Below are 16,568 nucleotides of genomic sequence, written 5' to 3' on the forward strand. Positions count from 1 at the left end.
ATTTCCACTGCTGACCTCAGAGCTTTCTCAGCTCTGTCCTGGAAACAACACGTTCATTTGCTTCATCAGACACAGATATCACCCATGTTTCAATGTTTTCCTGTTCAGCAGCTGAATGTCTTCATGAACTGTGAGCACTGAGATCTGTCCCACTCACCCATTCCACAGCTGCCACACTAAATGTGACTCACTGAAAGCTGACAGAGACAAACTCTGACTGTGTTTGTGCTGCTCACACTTTACTGGAACACACTCAGCTGTGAGAAAGTGTCTCATGTGTTCAGTGTGACAAACACAAAGCTTTGTCTTCATGTGTGTTTGTGCTGTTTGAACAGGACCTCCTTTCTTAGTCCAACTCTTCACATGTTTTTTCTTTCATGGACAAAATGAGTTTGTGATGAATGAGGATGATATTGAGTCAGAAGCTGTTTGACTTTGGATTCTGGCTTCAAATATTTGACTTTGTGTTTTTCTACACTTTGAACTTTGTGTGATTGTTATTGTGATGTTCCTCTGTGATGCTTCACACTCTCCTGCTTTACGTTGGACTGTTTCCATCAATCACTTTGAAGCTCTTTAATGAACACATCAGGACTTTTTCATTAGGATCTGCTGTCAGTAATGGAGCACACTGGAGAACATCAGTCAGTACCACATGACTGGGTCACATGATCAGTGTCCACCTTCAGTGGAAATCTCCTGAGTCTGAGTGTTTGTTAGTTAAAAATGTGATTCGCCTGATGAGGCTTTGATGCTCATGTTTACTGAGACTCTGGACGTCTACAAGACTGTGAGTCACTGCTTTCAGAAAGTTCTCTTTTTATTCTAATCCCTGCACTGATTTTCATCAATCTGCCCTCCACACAAAAACAAGGACAAAGACTCAAAGTGAGACTGAAACAATCAAAGGAAACATTTGAAAGAATCCAAACTAAAGTGAAAGAAGAAAATCCTCTGAGGAAACTCACTGAAACTGAAGTGAATCCAAAGAAAAAGTCCAAATGAAAACCAAATAAAAGTCAGTAGAAATACAAAGTAGAATAAGTGAGCTTTGGATGCTGCTTTGGGACTTTGTTTAAAGAGGTTCAGTGTGGACTTGAACTCACTGATCCTCCAAACATCAAATGAGTGAACATCAGGAGCACATCTGCACTCTGACTCCATTTATGTGAGAAGCAGTCTGAAGGTGTTTGTGCTCCTTCACAGCTCCACCTCAGGAGCTTAATCCACCTCAAACAGCAGTGACAACACTTGGTGAGGACACCACCCACAGACTGAAGCACGGAGACGTCTGACTGAAGCTCTGCTTTGTGCTGCTTTCTGATAACTCCACATACAGATGCTGCGTAACAGCAGAGACTATGATGGCTCTGTTGGTCACTACAAACACTCTGGATGTTCAGAGTAGAGCCCTGCATTGGGACTGGGACCCAACGCAATCTTGCAGGAGCTGCGGGCGGGAACGGGCAGCTAAAAATAGACAGCGGGTCCTGAGAGCCATCGTGTTCACTGTGATGTTCAGCAAGTTTGAATGTGTTTCTTTGAAATCTGTCTCAGGGTTTTCTTTGGTTTTTAAGCTGCTCTTGTTCACAATAATCTGATATTTGCACATCTGATTATTGTTGCTGTGTATTTTTGATCCAAAGCTCAGAGACTTTTGTGTTTTTATTGATTCTCTTCTTGTTCTACTGAAATAACACATTCAGTGCATAGAAACTTATTTCATCATACAGTATATCTGCAGGTGTGGGCGGGGTCACACACAAAAACAGCAGAAGTGGGATTTAAAAACAGTCCAGCACAGGCTCGAGTTCAGAGCTTTAAAAAGCTGCACAAACAACCACAAAGAGCAGGAAGCTTGGAGTGGGCGGGGCCAGTAGGACACCATCACATGTCTGCAGTCAGACTGTTTAAACAGGCCTATCAGAGCCTGTTGCCGGGCAGATTATTCATCCTGGAGCTGCATCCACAGCAAAAGATGTTTGGTGTGACAGGCGCACCTGCAGACACACAACTATGAAGTGAGTGTCCCCCGTGCAGCAACACTTTGATGCAGTATGAGTTGTGTTAGTTTCACACACACTGCACACACAAATATAATGACTCACACTTCTTGTTCATATATCTCACTCATTCATTTGGACTTTGGTGAAATCCATTAGTTCTATTTGGAGCACATTTAGTGAGCTTTTGTACAACACAGTTAAATTCTGTCTTTGTCACATTTCTTTGTTTTCCTGCTGCTGAAGGCTCCATGTGACTGCTGAGGGCTGTTGGTGGTTCTATACAGGAAGTGCTGATTGGACCAAACCAAGCACAGCCCTCTCATTGGGGGCCAATGTTTGTGTTGTTGTTAGATGATTGTTGGTATTTGTGTTGCCCTGAAAGTTGAATACAAACATATAGAAGGTCACAGCAGTGTGGAGAATATGAAAATGAGCTCAGACACAGTCAAAGATTCTTTTCTATGGATGTTTTTCAGGAGACGTTTGGTCCCTGCAGGAGTTTGAGGCTCAGACCTGAACAGTTCACCTCCTACCTGACGGACAGCGTGGGCTTCAGCTCACACACACCTGTACAGGTACACAGCACACAGCCTTAAAGACGGAGCTAACAGATCATCACTGGGATGAAGTGTGTGCTGACGTTCCTGATCAGGCATACAGTGTATCTGAAATCCATCCTTAGAATCACATCATAAACTCTGTCCTGTTAGGAAATGTTGCTTAAAGATGAGGAGAAAGAAAAGCTGTGGATGACTAAAGGTCTGCAGAGGACACGCAGGAAGAAAAATCCACTTTAGAAGCAGTTTTTACTGCAGAGAAGCAGAGACAGTGAAGGCAGCAGGATCCCTCCTTCATCAATGTTCACAAATATCAGAGAAATGATCTGTGAAACAATGTGATCTGTTTATTGATCAATAGAAATGATTGGATGAACAGCAGTGTGGTTGGAGGAGAAACAGAACTACGACTGATGCGGTGATGGAGACGGTTGGAGGAATAAGAGAAGCCGTTGAAAATGATGAGTGTTGTTGTTTTTCTATTGATCTACAGAAGCTTTGATCCCATCGATCACAGTCAGTTATTGACCACAGTGGAGAAGTGTGGGATCAGCTGTGTGGAAAACAGACAACAATGTGAGCAGATTAACGACACAAATGAGTCCATCAGAGGCTGAGACGGTCTGAGCATGTGCAGAGGAGGGAGGGTGGAGGATGAAGGTGGAGCTGCCAGGCAGGAGGAACAGAGGAAGAGCTCAGAGGAGGTTGATGGATGAAGGAGGACATGCAGAGGGCTGGTGTGACAGAGGAGGATGCTGGGATAGGAGGAGATGGAGGCAGATGATGTGCTGTGGCGCCCCCTAAAGGAGCAGCTGAAAGAAGAAGAAAAAAGGGAGCGGTGTTATTTTAGAGGCATTTTCACAGGTGAACATGTGGACTGTGGCTCCAGCGAGCTGTGAGGAAAGCTGTGACAGAATGTGCTGGAGCTTCTGTGCTGTGGAGCACTTTTATTCATTCACATGTTTGTGAACGAGTTCAGTCAGCAGGTTTCACTCCAGCCTCACAGCTCGTCTTCCTCTGAGTCCAGCAGCTGTTTGAAGGAGACTTTGTGTCTCTGAGCTGTGAGGACGACACTCTGAGCAGATCAAACTCTCACTGTGTCACGCTCGCTTTGCTATTTCACTTTATTAATGATGGTTTTTCCTCTGGGGGCAGCAGGTCTGCTGACATGGAAGATTTGGACTTTGTCACAAACTCTTCCTTTAAAAGCTCAAAGCACACAAAGGATGCGAGCAGAGGCAAACACTCATCAGCCCGAACATTTCATGGAACCAAAGCCATCAAAATCTACTGAAACAGGACAAAAAGACTGTGAGATCAGGAAATCCAAAGCGTCCAATCAGGTTCCCCACAGTTCATTCCTGGTTCTTTGCCTTTACCTGCTCTCACAAACTAAACACTGTGTTTATATAACCTGTCCTGTCTGACAGCTTTTCACATCTGAATTATGATCTGAATGTTCTGTTGGAACAAACATGTTTGTCTTTGCAAGACCAGAAACTCTCTACAGGCTCCTGTTGGTGCTGTTTATCTCTTTATTTATTCATTTCTATTATTATTATTTATATTATTACTCACAGCACATGTGCAATATAACACTGTGAGAGCTGACAGGCTGAAAACAGACACAGGAAACTCTTTGTGACACTGTGATAAATGAAGCCACAGCTTCAGTGAAATGTTGCTCTTATTTTCCACTTTGTTTGGAATCATCTGGATGTAAACCACCACAGCAGACCCAATGACACATTTGTACTTTGCAGCAATGCTTTATTAAGGCACACGGCTGCTGAATACACACATGAACGACTTCAGCGTCCCAGCCAACACATCCACAACAACGAGTAATGACAACAGCTCAGCCTTTTACACTGACCAGGCGTGATTGCAGATGCCGCGCAGGTGCATCCATCTCACCTGCAGCAGCATTGCAGACCAAGCCTTGCCACATACCCCCATCACCCTACTGAGGCCGGGGAGCCATCCGGCTGAACTTACTCCACCCCTGCGAGCATGCGAGGGAATCGGCCCGGACCTTCCCCGGCACCCCAGGCCCTGGCCCAGCGACGGGGAAGTGTCCATTCCGGGGGCCGCCCGCGCACCACCAACTTTCTGAGCTACAGCCACAGGATGTAGCCATTTTTCACACATGCACTCGAGCCATCTCAGTTATTTAAGAAATACATATACTTGTTTAAATGCATTTGTTATGCAGAAATCTGTATATAATGTTGTTACTTGCAGTACTAGTTGTGTAATCTTATGTTGAATGTTTTCAACCAAGCCTTCTCTCTTGGTAGCTTCAGCTTGTTCAGATTGCTGCGGCTCGCCTTCTTACTGGAGCTAGAAAATTTGATCCTATCACTCCGGCTCTTGTTGATCTGCACTGGTTACCGATCAAATATCACATTGAGTTTAAAATCTTGCTACTCACATTTAAAATCCTGAACAACATTGCGCCCAGTTACCTCACTGACCTCCTCAATCTGTACACTCCTTGTCGTGCATTAAGATCATCAGGTCAGTTACTCCTGATCCAACCTAAGTTCAGACTGAAGAGCAGAGGCGATGGTGCCTTTGCTTCAGCTGCACCCAACCTTTGGAACAGCCTCCCTGCTTCGATTCGAGCCTTGGACTCTATCCAGTCCTTTAAATCAAGATTGAAAGCATATCTATTTGACCAGTTAATACTCTTTTAAACTTTTTATTAAATTTATTTTTTTATTATTAATTTTACTGCTGTTTTTATCTTCTCAGTAGATATTTTGTATTCGAAAACTGACCTTCCCTCTTTATTGAGGTTTGACACCTATTTTATTTAACTCTTCTGGTCTATTGGTGCCTCCATTCTGTCTGTGCTAGTGTCCGATCTGTAGCCTGTTACTGACTGATGTTGTTTCTACGTGTTACTGTGAAGCACTTTGGTGTGCCTTCAGGTTTAAATGTGCTATATAAATAAAACTGTATTGTTCAGCATGTTTTCTGCTGCGTTCTGTAAAAAGTGAGAGCAGAAGGTGAAAAGTGGTTCTCAGACTGGCTGATCCAGTTTGAGCATCACTGTGTTAGCCGGGTCCTTCTGACTGTACTGGGGGCTGTAATTCACAAAACCAGTGAAAAGCAGAGAATCTGACCTGAAACCAGCGACTGAGCCCATAAACTCATCACTCTGTTTGCTTTACCTTCTCCAATAAAGGCGGCGTCATAAACATGTGTTTGTTTATTTATTTATGCTGGGTACTAAGTGTTAAGGTGGTAAGAATTCTCAGAATAAACATATAAAAACATAAATAAAATAAATATTTAAATTCTCTTTGAATTGAAGCATTTAACATTCTTTGTGTTTAATCTGCATTTACTTCATTATATTGCATAAATGTCTGTTACAAGCTTAAATATAGAGTTGAAAAAATGTAACTGCAACCAAGCTATTGATCAAGTATCGATTGATCAATTAATCGCAGTTAATTACAGAAAATTGTGCGATTAATTAGTTGTTTTTTTTAAATCTATTGACAGCACTAATAGTAATATTATAATATTTTCAGTCATAAGATCAAATTTGGAGCCTCTGTTCTAAAAACGTTTGTTTTTATTGTCGTGCTTTTTAAGGACAAACAAAGAGACTAAAATGTCACATTAGTGATTTTATTATTAATTTTATTTATTCTTATTAACTGGTTTTATCCCCAAAGTCAACACAAAACAAGTGTAAACATGAATCAAATCAAATCCTTATAAACATCCTTACCTCCATCACAGTGAGAGGAGAACATCCACCCAGCTCACAGACACCGTCTAACTCTGTGTTCATGCAAACAAACTGCTTCAGCTTCTGTGTGAAGCCTCTGATAGAAGCTTTGGCACCATTAAACCTGTTTCCATGGAGCAGCAGGATCATGTTCCTTACAGCAGCACAGCTTCTTGGACGTCCTCCACCTGCTGCAGGCTGACGTGGTTGGATTTGCCTGCTTACATATAACAAGATGACATCAGAGAGTCTTGTAGAAATGGACACGAACACATATCAGAACCAACTTAAAGTTTTATTGGAGGATGTTGTTTAGTTTTGTTTGGTGTAAATGTTGAGTCCAACTGAACTTTGTTCTTTCTAAAACCTCCAGTTTGGAGCTGTTAGTGCAGAGGTCTGAGTCACAGGTCTGAATCAGTGGTCTCAGTCAGTGGTCTCAGTCAGAGGTCTCAGTCAGAGGTCTCAGTCAGAGGTCTGAATCAGTGGTCTCAGTCAGTGGTCTCAGTCAGTGGTCTCAGTCAGAGGTCTGAGTCAGTGGTCTGAGTCAGAGGTCTGAGTCAGTGGTCTCAGTCAGTGGTCTCAGTCACAGGTCTCAGTCAGAGGTCTCAGTCAGAGGTCTGAGTCAGTGGTCTCAGTCAGAGGTCTCAGTCAGTGGTCTCAGTCAGAGGTCTCAGTCAGAGGTCTCAGTCAGTGGTCTCAGTCAGTGGTCTCAGTCAGAGGTCTGAGTCAGTGGTCTCAGTCAGAGGTCTCAGTCAGTGGTCTCAGTCACAGGTCTCAGTCAGTGGTCTCAGTCAGTGGTCTCAGTCAGAGGTCTCAGTCAGAGGTCTCAGTCAGTGGTCTCAGTCAGAGGTCTGAGTCAGTGGTCTCAGTCAGAGGTCTCAGTCAGAGGTCTCAGTCAGTGGTCTGAGTCACAGGTCTGAGTCAGTGGTCTCAGTCAGTGGTCTCAGTCAGAGGTCTCAGTCAGTGGTCTCAGTCAGAGGTCTGAGTCAGTGGTCTCAGTCAGTGGTCTCAGTCAGAGGTCTCAGTCAGAGGTCTGAGTCAGTGGTCTCAGTCAGAGGTCTCAGTCAGAGGTCTCAGTCAGTGGTCTCAGTCACAGGTCTCAGTCAGAGGTCTCAGTCAGAGGTCTCAGTCAGAGGTCTGAATCAGTGGTCTCAGTCAGAGGTCTCAGTCAGTGGTCTCAGTCAGAGGTCTGAGTCAGAGGTCTCAGTCAGAGGTCTGAGTCAGAGGTCTCAGTCAGAGGTCTCAGTCAGAGGTCTCAGTCAGAGGTCTGAGTCAGTGGTCTCAGTCAGAGGTCTGAATCAGTGGTCTCAGTCAGAGGTCTCAGTCAGTGGTCTCAGTCAGTGGTCTCAGTCAGAGGTCTGAGTCAGTGGTCTCAGTCAGAGGTCTCAGTCAGAGGTCTCAGTCAGAGGTCTGAATCAGTGGTCTCAGTCAGAGGTCTCAGTCAGTGGTCTCAGTCAGTGGTCTCAGTCAGAGGTCTGAGTCAGTGGTCTCAGTCAGAGGTCTCAGTCAGTGGTCTCAGTCACAGGTCTCAGTCAGTGGTCTCAGTCAGTGGTCTCAGTCAGAGGTCTCAGTCAGAGGTCTCAGTCAGTGGTCTCAGTCAGAGGTCTGAGTCAGTGGTCTCAGTCAGAGGTCTGAGTCAGAGGTCTCAGTCAGTGGTCTGAGTCACAGGTCTCAGTCAGTGGTCTCAGTCAGTGGTCTCAGTCAGAGGTCTCAGTCAGTGGTCTCAGTCAGAGGTCTGAGTCAGTGGTCTCAGTCAGTGGTCTCAGTCAGAGGTCTCAGTCAGAGGTCTGAGTCAGTGGTCTCAGTCAGAGGTCTCAGTCAGAGGTCTGAGTCAGTGGTCTCAGTCAGAGGTCTCAGTCAGAGGTCTCAGTCAGAGGTCTCAGTCAGAGGTCTGAATCAGTGGTCTCAGTCAGTGGTCTCAGTCAGTGGTCTCAGTCAGAGGTCTGAGTCAGTGGTCTGAGTCAGAGGTCTCAGTCAGAGGTCTCAGTCAGAGGTCTGAGTCAGAGGTCTCAGTCAGTGGTCTCAGTCAGAGGTCTCAGTCAGAGGTCTGAGTCAGTGGTCTGAGTCACAGGTCTCAGTCAGTGGTCTCAGTCAGAGGTCTCAGTCAGAGGTCTCAGTCAGTGGTCTCAGTCAGAGGTCTCAGTCAGTGGTCTCAGTCACAGGTCTCAGTCAGAGGTCTCAGTCAGTGGTCTCAGTCAGAGGTCTGAGTCAGTGGTCTCAGTCAGAGGTCTCAGTCAGAGGTCTCAGTCAGTGGTCTCAGTCACAGGTCTCAGTCAGTGGTCTGAGTCAGTGGTCTCAGTCAGAGGTCTGAGTCAGTGGTCTCAGTCAGAGGTCTCAGTCAGAGGTCTCAGTCAGTGGTCTCAGTCAGAGGTCTGAGTCAGTGGTCTCAGTCAGAGGTCTCAGTCAGTGGTCTCAGTCAGTGGTCTCAGTCAGAGGTCTGAGTCAGATGTCTCAGTCAGAGGTCTCAGTCAGAGGTCTCAGTCAGTGGTCTCAGTCAGAGGTCTGAGTCAGTGGTCTCAGTCAGAGGTCTCAGTCAGTGGTCTCAGTCAGTGGTCTCAGTCAGAGGTCTGAGTCAGAGGTCTGAGTCAGTGGTCTCAGTCAGATGTCTCAGTCAGAGGTCTCAGTCAGTGGTCTCAGTCAGAGGTCTGAGTCAGTGGTCTCAGTCAGAGGTCTCAGTCAGTGGTCTCAGTCACAGGTCTCAGTCAGTGGTCTCAGTCAGTGGTCTCAGTCAGAGGTCTCAGTCAGAGGTCTCAGTCAGTGGTCTCAGTCAGAGGTCTGAGTCAGTGGTCTCAGTCAGAGGTCTGAGTCAGAGGTCTCAGTCAGTGGTCTGAGTCACAGGTCTCAGTCAGTGGTCTCAGTCAGTGGTCTCAGTCAGAGGTCTCAGTCAGTGGTCTCAGTCAGAGGTCTGAGTCAGTGGTCTCAGTCAGTGGTCTCAGTCAGAGGTCTCAGTCAGAGGTCTGAGTCAGTGGTCTCAGTCAGAGGTCTCAGTCAGAGGTCTGAGTCAGTGGTCTCAGTCAGAGGTCTCAGTCAGAGGTCTCAGTCAGAGGTCTCAGTCAGAGGTCTGAATCAGTGGTCTCAGTCAGTGGTCTCAGTCAGTGGTCTCAGTCAGAGGTCTGAGTCAGTGGTCTGAGTCAGAGGTCTCAGTCAGAGGTCTCAGTCAGAGGTCTGAGTCAGAGGTCTCAGTCAGTGGTCTCAGTCAGAGGTCTCAGTCAGAGGTCTGAGTCAGTGGTCTGAGTCACAGGTCTCAGTCAGTGGTCTCAGTCAGAGGTCTCAGTCAGAGGTCTCAGTCAGTGGTCTCAGTCAGAGGTCTCAGTCAGTGGTCTCAGTCACAGGTCTCAGTCAGTGGTCTCAGTCAGAGGTCTGAGTCAGTGGTCTCAGTCAGAGGTCTGAGTCAGTGGTCTCAGTCAGAGGTCTCAGTCACAGGTCTCAGTCAGTGGTCTCAGTCAGAGGTCTGAGTCAGTGGTCTCAGTCAGTGGTCTGAGTCAGTGGTCTGAGTCAGAGGTCTCAGTCAGAGGTCTCAGTCAGTGGTCTCAGTCAGAGGTCTCAGTCAGTGGTCTCAGTCAGAGGTCTGAGTCAGTGGTCTCAGTCAGAGGTCTCAGTCACAGGTCTCAGTCAGTGGTCTCAGTCAGAGGTCTGAGTCAGTGGTCTCAGTCAGTGGTCTGAGTCAGTGGTCTGAGTCAGAGGTCTCAGTCAGTGGTCTCAGTCAGAGGTCTCAGTCAGAGGTCTCAGTCAGTGGTCTGAGTCAGTGGTCTGAGTCAGAGTTCTCAGTCAGTGGTCTCAGTCAGTGGTCTCAGTCATTGGTCTGAGTCATTGGTCTCAGTCAGTGGTCTGAGTCAGTGGTCTCAGTCATTGGTCTCAGTCAGTGGTCCCAGTCAGTGGTCTGAGTCATTGGTCTCAGTCAGTGGTCCCAGTCAGTGGTCTGAGTCAGTGGTCTCAGTCATTGGTCTCAGTCAGTGGTCTGAGTCAGTGGTCTCAGTCATTGGTCTCAGTCAGTGGTCTGAGTCAGTGGTCTCAGTCATTGGTCTCAGTCAGTGGTCCCAGTCAGTGGTCTGAGTCAGTGGTCTCAGTCAGAGGTCTCAGTCAGAGCAATCAACACGACGTCTTTATTTAAAAGAAGTTTCTGGAAGGTTCTGCATCACTTTCAGTCATTCTCAGGTTTCCTCATAAACATTAGTGATGCGTCAGAACATGTCTGTGCTGACTCAGCAACACTCGTGTGTCCTCTGTGTGTTTGTCACACATGTTAGATTCATATAAAACAGGCTGACTGAATGTTGTCTGACTTCTGTGTTTATCTGGCTATGTTTCAATGAACTACTAATAGTTCAACCATCTGCCAATAACAGGCTGTAATAAGTAAAAATGTCTCTGAGACATTCACTTAATAAGGCCCACTTTAATCTGATGGTTGTCTCTGCAGTTAGTTTTTAATCTGGACATGCAAAGTTCATTGAAATTAAAGTGAGCTAAGTTAGCTTAACTAAGTTAGCTTAACTTTATGTGCAATTATTCCTGAAGGGGTGAAAAACTCCTGTGAGCTCAGTCCTGGAGTAAAGTCAGCACCAGGACAGAAAACTGAACGACTAAACCTGCTACACTCAAATAAATCCTGTCCGCTAATATGCTGTTAGCTAATGTGCTGTAAGCTAATATGCTGTTTGCTAATATGCTGTTAGCTAATATGGTGTTAGCTAATATGCTGTTAGCAAATGTGCTGTTAGCTAGTGTGCTATAAGCTAAAATGGTGTTAACTAATATGCTGTAAGCTAATATGCTGTTAGCAAATGTTCTGTAAGCTAATATACTGTTAGCTAATGTGTTGTAAGCTAATATGCTGTTAGGTAATATGCTGTTAGCTAATGTGGTGTAAGCTAAAATGGTGTTAGCTAATGTGCTGTTAGGTAATATGCTGTTAGCTAATATGCTGTTAGCTAATGTGTTGTAAGCTAAAATGCTGTCAGCTAATATGCTGTAAGCTAATATGCTGTTAGCTAATGTGCTGTTAGCTAGTGTGCTATAAGCTAAAATGGTGTTAACTAATATGCTGTAAGCTAATATGCTGTTAGCAAATGTGCCGTTAGCTAATATGCTGTAAGCTAATGTGCTTTAAGCTAACTGGTCTCACATTTCTAAATAAATCATGATCAGCTTCATCATCTCCTACCAGTCTGATGTTACTGAACAGCAAACATGAGTTAACCTGACAGCACAGTTTACTGACCTGTTTGAGTCCACAGAGCTTCTGTAAAGTCTGATCGTGGTCAGAAATAAAATGAGTGGATCCTCTGTGGGTCTGCAGTGAGTCTGATGGATCTGAAGGAGAGCTGATCCTGTGGAATCAGGGACTCCGTGGATCTGCTGACTGAGGATGGATCCACCCTGGACTATCTGGGAGTCCACACAGCCTGGTGCCTTTGACTTATGAATGTTTTAATGTATGTAATAGATTTGAATGTTATTAAAATTCCACACTACGAGATTTAGAAAGTGGGATTAAGTGAAGTATTGTGTAGACTTTTATCCATATTTTTACTGCAGACAGCCGACATACATACTGTGCATACATGTATGTTTCCTTCACACATTCATCCTCTGATGGATGCATCAGAGGATGAATGTGTGAAGCTGACCCCCCCACAGCTTTTTCACCTGTGCAAGACTGTTTGTAAAACATCAGCTTCTGTTGGTTTGTTAGAAGAGATAATGATACAATAAATGGTTTCAAGTGTTTTTGTTGACTCCATTTCCATTAATTTACTGAGGTTTGTGCCTCCCTGAGTCAGTGTGTGACGTCACACTGTCAGCTTTCATCAAACTGAAGCTTCATGATGATTCAGATGAAGATGAAACTTTTAGTCAGTGTTTCTTTGCTGTCTATGTCATAATTACCTCAGAGTTACTCCTAATCCTCATTATTTTGTGTGTGTGTGTGTGTGTGTGTGTGTGTGTGTGTGAGAGTGAGTACTTTAACTCCTTTATTTCACACAGACAGCTTCAGCATTTGTTCTGCTTTCTCTGCTTTTATTTGAATGTAAGAGAAAAACACGACTAGAATTTACACAAACGTGTTTACAGGCTGACTTTAATGTGTTTCTACACATGCTTGTCCTCTGGTCATGTGATCATGTGGTTTGTAGAAACGCTCCTCTTCCTCAGAGGATCCACCTGTGCTTCCTCTCCTCTCTCCTCCACCTGTTACAGTGAGGGAACGTCCTCCATGATGGAGGAGCTGCTGGAAAGTGCTGAGAGTTTCCTCCAGAGTGAGACCTCTGTCACAGTTCAGAGCATAGCTGGACTGGCCATCGGGCATACCGGGCATTTGCCCGGTGGGCCGCTGGCGATTTTTTGTTTTTATGGGCCGATGGATTTTTTTTTTTTTGTTAGGAAGGGTATATATAATGTAAGGTGTTGGATTGGCCAATTGGTCATGATCGACTCTGGGCTGGACCAATTACAGCCGAGGAGGCCGGATGCACCCTCCCCCTTGTTTAGCAATCTTATAGACGAACTAAAGAAAACGGAGAACAAAAAAAGGAAAGGAGGTGTTTATGAAAATATCACTAAATCTGTCATTTATTAATTTTAATATTAATTAATTAATGATCATGTCTCACCTCTAGTGTTCTTGGTCTTAATTTAAGGTTTCTACTATGTGTTGTAGGTAGTTCAGGAGGTTAACTCGACCAAGCAGTCTTTTTGTTTCCGCTATGTACTGGTTAAAATCCAGAATAGGGAGGATGGTGTAGGTTTAAGTTTATTAGATTGATACATATATACCAACAAGGCAGTGTACATCAAAGCAGTTGTTTTCATGCAAAGGCTTTATGGTTTTTCCTATAGCGATTGACAGATCACGTGACTTTCGTGCATTGCATTCCGGGAACTCGAGGCAAAACAATCCAAGTACCGCATCAAATACAAGCATTTGCAGCACCGCAAAACGTTCATTCTCCGGTTCCAATACCTTCTTGGTTTTTCTTTGCCGCACAAAAAAGGAATGTCCAAAACTAAGGAGAACAATGCCGGTCCGTACAAAGACAGACTCGACGAAAAGACAAAGAAAAGATACGAGGAAAAAATCAAAGGAGTGAGAGGGTCAGACCCTTATGAGCACACAGAGTGGACAAAAGACGTCAGCGTGCTGCCCAACTTTCACCACGCTCAGATTTATAATTACACGGTTCTTGGAGTGAGTGCATACACTCATGAAGCTTTTAGTAACTTCAGGTCACTGCAACAAGCCCAGGTACAGTTTACCGACGGATGGGTACAGGACCTTGAAATGCACCGTGTAGACCATCGTACGAAAGACCATCGTACAAACAAAGGTAAGTTTACCAGTCTCACAAATCGTCGTCATAAATACACATTCGTTAACCGTTTATTAATGTAACCTTTGAGCTCAACGGTAATTAATTAGTAGTGGAAATCATTTCTGGTAGGCATTACAGAAATGTAGCAGTGACAATAATATTGTATGCTGTAATCGTACTGGACAATTAGTGATACAAAAAAACCTGTTTTATCCTGTGAATAAAAGTATATGTTTTTGTCAATGTACCGTGGTAATAACAGAAGCGAAACGCAATATTGTGTCAGGACAATTCACTATTTATGCACAATAAACAAAGGAGCATAGCGCGACAATTTCTGTTCAGCGCCAGACTTGTTTGTAACCTATATCACCAATTATGTTAAGAAAAATGACGTATTAACTACTACAAAACACTGACCTTTGTGGGAATGCTTGGAGCAGACTAACATGAGCTGGAGTGTTCTGAGACGTTATATTTGGTATATCCAGACCATCCGTCGGCTCTTACTTCGGAAACATGGCTTAAAAAATTTCTCTTCAACGACGTAATCCGATAAAAAAAACGATCTCTTTATCCGTTGGCTTCCCATGGCTGTCATGCGACCGGTTATTGCAGTTAATAATACAACAGCTTCTTGCCATTTTTTGGGTTTCTTTTTATCGCTGTGTAACTGAGTTCAGTTGAAAGCCTGCGTGCGCTAGTACCTCTTGCCACAAGTTCCCAGAATCCTTTGCGGTTTTACCCCTGAATGACGTCACATTTTCAATCTCTATCCTGGTGGGCCGGTCTCTAGTCAAAATGCCCGGGCCGATTTTTTGTCCCAGTCCAGCCCTGGGTCAGAGGATCTACGGCAGCAGAGACCTTCATGGACACTAAAAGTCTCAAACACACAACAACAACATCACACTGACTCCACTCTGACATCACTGATCAATAATCAAAGAACACACAGATCAAACTGATTGATCAGCCATCAGAGGAGTCGGATCAATGGAGCTGCTTCTGTTCCTGATGTCCCCTGTTTGATCCTGGACCTGAACTCTCCCTGCAGAGGAGACACAACACAGTCAGAGACGCACACACACACACACACACACACACACACACACACACACACACACACACACACACACACACACACACAGAAATAATCAAACAAACCTTTGACTTTGAGCAGCACTTTTTTGTATCTCCAAATGTTCCCACTGTCAAGGTCACAGCTGTATTCTCCACTGTCTCTCTCTGTGGGGTATTTCAGGGTCAGACTGAGGTCTCCAGTTTTCAGCGGGTCTTCATTCATCTTCGTTCGGTCTCTGTAAACCTGGTGCTGTTCTTCAGGCTGGTCAGAGCCGTTCTTATACAGATGGACCTTGTCGTATGAACTTATGTTCCACCACTCCACTTCAGCATCTTCAGGCAGGTTTTGTGTGGTTTTGAAGGGCAGCTGGACAGACTCCGCCCCCTCCTCCACCTCCACCTGACAGACTGAGAGGACAACAAACACAACATGAGCTGTACAAAGTGTGATTGGTGTTCAGAGCAGCATCATGTGACTCTTGTTCTGCACTAAATGAAGCGATGGAGTGGCGCCTCCTTCAGGCAGAGAAACAGCTCATGGAGAGAAATAATTATTAGAGCAAAAACAAGAGTGGAGCTGCAAATAAGGCCGAGAGGAACGCTGCAGAAAACTGTTCATGTGTGAATTCATAACTTCATAGATTTATTTGAGCACTAAAATCAGAGCTGCTTCTATTTCTAATATGACAGCTGTACATTAGAGCTGGAACACTTTAAATGTGAGCCATAAAAACATGATACTCTACAAGTGCATTCAGCTCTGACACTGTCACATCATGAAGGAGACGTGGAAATCACTTTGTTACACAAATCAAAGTCAAATCAATTCTATTGATGGGATATTGTGTGATCAACAGACTGATCAGTTTCTAATCTGTCATCTATCAGCTGGAAATCCAGCAGTGTCAAACAGACTTGGCAGCAGATTAGGACCAAACACAAACACATGGAGACTTTTTCTTCATCAGCAGTTGCAGGTAAATTGCAGCAACAATGCGACTCAGACAGTTTCTCTATAACTGCAGGGCTTCCTGCGCGTCTGTTAGTCAGATACGGATCAACAGGTTGTGGATAGAAAGCAGATTCCTTCAGCAGAGGATCCATATCACACTTGAAGCATGTCGTCGGGAAAACAATCAGTGAAAATGGGACACTTTGAGCCAATTTGAGCCTCAAACTCTGAACATAACCTGCTGCAGACCAGCTGATGTGTTCAGTTACCATGGTGAGGAATTTCACAATAAAGGAGGCATACGCTCTGCCTTTTCCCGGCCCGACGCTCTGGGACATTTTAGACAAGTTTCCTGGCAGAATACGATCCCGTCCGGAGGCCGACACCATCCTTATCCACATGGGCACAAACCGGATTCCAAACAGCGCTCTCACTTCCTCAAACTGGACTTTGTGTGTCTTTGTGAGGCTGTGAAACAAGCCCACCGTAGTGTTTGTATCTCCGGCCCCACTCCCACCTGTGGCCGTGGGGTGTTTGGGCGGCTGCTCGGCCTCCACACCTGGCTCTCCTCTGTGTGTGACTCCCACAGCCTGGGCTTTAGAGACAACTTCAATGTTTTCTGGGACAGGAGGCATCTTTCTGCAGCAGATGGGCTCCACTTCAACCAATCAGGAGCCAGATCCTCTCTGCTAAAATATCATATGGAGTCCAGCGTGCAGGAAACACTCCATCAAGTACCTGTCCACACCTGCCCACACCTGCTGACCGCTCCGTCACTGACTGACGTCCCCCAGGTCCTAGTCCCTATCATCTCAGTTCCACTCTAAACACTAATACATGTTCAGCTGGACTCGGAGCCTCTGGAGACATTTTGGATATTCCAGTCATAATAACTAACAGGACAGTTTGTGC

General features: G+C 45.0%; 1 protein-coding gene across 1 annotated transcript in view; it reads right to left on the reverse strand.

Moving 5' to 3' along the window:
- The window catches only part of LOC134621204 (uncharacterized), a 55,316-nt gene extending 39,025 nt beyond the window's left edge, over positions 1 to 16,291 (reverse strand). The window contains exons 1-2 of the mRNA XM_065469971.1: positions 15,926 to 16,291; positions 14,789 to 15,104 (exon numbers count right to left, since the gene is read on the reverse strand). Of these exons, the coding sequence (XP_065326043.1) occupies positions 14,789 to 15,104; positions 15,926 to 16,291 (682 nt within the window). The remainder of the gene's footprint in view (positions 1 to 14,788; positions 15,105 to 15,925) is intronic.
- Positions 16,292 to 16,568: the final 277 nt, after the last annotated feature.

This window comes from Pelmatolapia mariae, linkage group LG3_W, assembly GCF_036321145.2.
Source record: "Pelmatolapia mariae isolate MD_Pm_ZW linkage group LG3_W, Pm_UMD_F_2, whole genome shotgun sequence".
Taxonomy (NCBI): Eukaryota; Metazoa; Chordata; class Actinopteri; order Cichliformes; family Cichlidae; genus Pelmatolapia; species Pelmatolapia mariae.